The 2,298-nt window shown below is 46.4% G+C and overlaps 1 protein-coding gene across 1 annotated transcript; it reads left to right on the forward strand.

The window, feature by feature from the left end:
• Positions 1 to 1,307: 1,307 nt before the first annotated feature.
• Positions 1,308 to 1,478, forward strand: UREG_01872 (uncharacterized protein; the record flags this gene model as incomplete). The annotated part of the gene is made up of 1 exon (XM_002542310.1): positions 1,308 to 1,478. One exon carries the CDS (start codon positions 1,308 to 1,310, stop codon positions 1,476 to 1,478), a length of 171 nt encoding a protein of 56 aa, XP_002542356.1.
• Between the last annotated feature and the right edge of the window lie 820 nt (positions 1,479 to 2,298).

Genomic DNA, 2,298 nt, shown 5'->3' on the forward strand with positions numbered 1-2,298 from the left:
CGGAATCTCCATGCTCTTAGGCCGCCAAACCCCTTGCGATTACTCGGTGAATATCTCATTGCCAAAAGCGCAGAACTTGGAGAACCCTCGAATGAACAGCCTCCAAGCACTTGATGGTGATTTAAAGTGAAATAAGGGTTTGGCCTTTGTCTGTAGCTTTGTAGTGCAAACTCTTTGTTGGACTTGGGAACACCTTAGGATTTCAGGCTTGGAAACTTAATAGTCTCGGCGATGTAACAAAATATTAACATCAACCCAACGAAACCAGAACACCTAGAATATGGAGCGGGTTTACGGACGCGAAACTGATTCAGCTGCAAAAGCTTCTTTCTTCTCCGGCTTCAGGTCGACCATGCAAACGACTTCAGTTGAATCTAAAACAAAATTAATTGATGTTCGGGTTCTAAACACATATAATTCCACCTCTAACAGCTTCTAAAAGTCAAGTATCCAGGTGCATTTTTGGTAGCCATGTTCTTGTGCTTGCCCAAACACTTATCTCTAGTCTGACAACCAGTAAGGCATTATTTACGGCGACCAACTGAGAGGTTAGTCCTTATCCACGTATTATCACCCACCATTGTGACATGGACAATCACCATATTAAAGGTAAGATAATAGCGTAACAGCAGCTTCTGGCCAAGGCTGCCCAACTAAGGTCAGCTTGACACAACCAGCCGCGTAGCAGCAGTACGGTGCTTCACTGCTGGCAGCACTCCTTTTATTCCAAATCTCAAAAGGTGAGTTTAGACCAGGCTCATGTTCAAACCAAAGGGCAAAGGAAGGAATCAAGTGAGAATTGATCGTCCTAGAAGGAGGAGCAAGTTTGTCCAGCGCTTGCCGGGTGCAAGAGGTAGGGTGTACCCAATGCCGTTTGATGCTGTCTCTGTTATCTGTTTGGCGACAAGCATATGGAAATCTAACAGAAATGTTTCCGTTTAGGGGTGACAGACACCATATTACGAACGTCGCTAAGCGAATGACAGTCCAAAGGTAAAGGGCTGAAGTGGAAATTGTCTTTGTCGGGACCTTGATATTGCAAGTAGCTCTGGCATCTGGATATCGCAAGAGCATATAAAAAAGTAGATATGTACTATGAACATACCCATGCATCAGCACAATGTTTTGACTCGTATCAACTTACCTAAGACAGCTTGCGCAGTAGTTTGAAAAATTCGCCTGCAACGTGCCAACAAGGTCACTGGCAATGGTGTTGACGTTTGATGATTTGAGCCTGTCGTTGTAGCCGGCTAGAATTTACAGTCTTTCTGTTCAGGTCTTATTTTAGAGATACCGTTATCCAGAAAATGGCCCGACACTACAACACGACGATGTCGGAGTTCATGAATGCGCGAGGACCGGGTTTCAAACAATCAGGCGCTAAATTTGTGTACTTGGAAACATTGACGCTGCTTTCACTTTGGTCGAGCAAGATGGAGTCGATATCTGAATCTCAAACGAAAGAGTCGAAAAGCTGACAAAATCTGACTAGCGATAAGGACCATAGCTGATAATAATAATACGGCCACAAGACAAGTCGAAGATAATACAAGTGAATCCTTGCTGCCGCCGCCAGTGTTTCGAGTTTTGAAGAAATGCAGCTAGCTGCCAACTACACCAAAATGTCGTTTGATGTAGCTGTCAACCATTCGCTGGGAGGTTCCCGAATCCGTCGACAAAATCTTCGACTATGTGCGCGCGAGAGTTACTTTTGCGAGACAAGAACATTGAAGCGCTGCGCCGTAACCGTATAGCGAACTGACCCCAAACGAGGATGTAGACATAAAACCCATTTCAGGAATACAAGGGGGAAGGGAAAAAGGGGATCAACGATATTAAAGAGATGGATAAGAGGAAAGGACAAAACGAGACCAATGGAATAAGGCACGGATCACCACGAGGAGCACTTGTAGTGAAGCCTATATTGCCAGTGTGAAATCCTTTTTGAGTTCACGAAACTTACCTACTGGGCCCCGGGTCTATTAACGGTTATCATAAGAACGACCTCCATATGGCTCATGTGACTCACGTTGGGGGGGGCCACCAGCGTAAGCTGAGGTAGTTTGAGCACGAGCGTCGTCACGATCATAATAACCCCCACGGCGACGATCCTCTCCTCTAGGAGGATATCGTTCTTCGCGTCCTGAAGTCGCGTACCGGTCTACCCCACGGTATCCATAGTCATCGCGGTATTCACGACGGCCATATTCGCGGCTGCGATCATTATAGGAATCGTAGCGGCCATGCCGGTAGCCATCATCGCTGGCGACGACCACCGTAGCCGTACCCGCCTCGTCT

This window comes from Uncinocarpus reesii, genomic scaffold (genome assembly GCF_000003515.1).
Source record: "Uncinocarpus reesii 1704 scaffold_1 genomic scaffold, whole genome shotgun sequence".
Classification (NCBI taxonomy): Eukaryota; Fungi; Ascomycota; class Eurotiomycetes; order Onygenales; family Onygenaceae; genus Uncinocarpus; species Uncinocarpus reesii.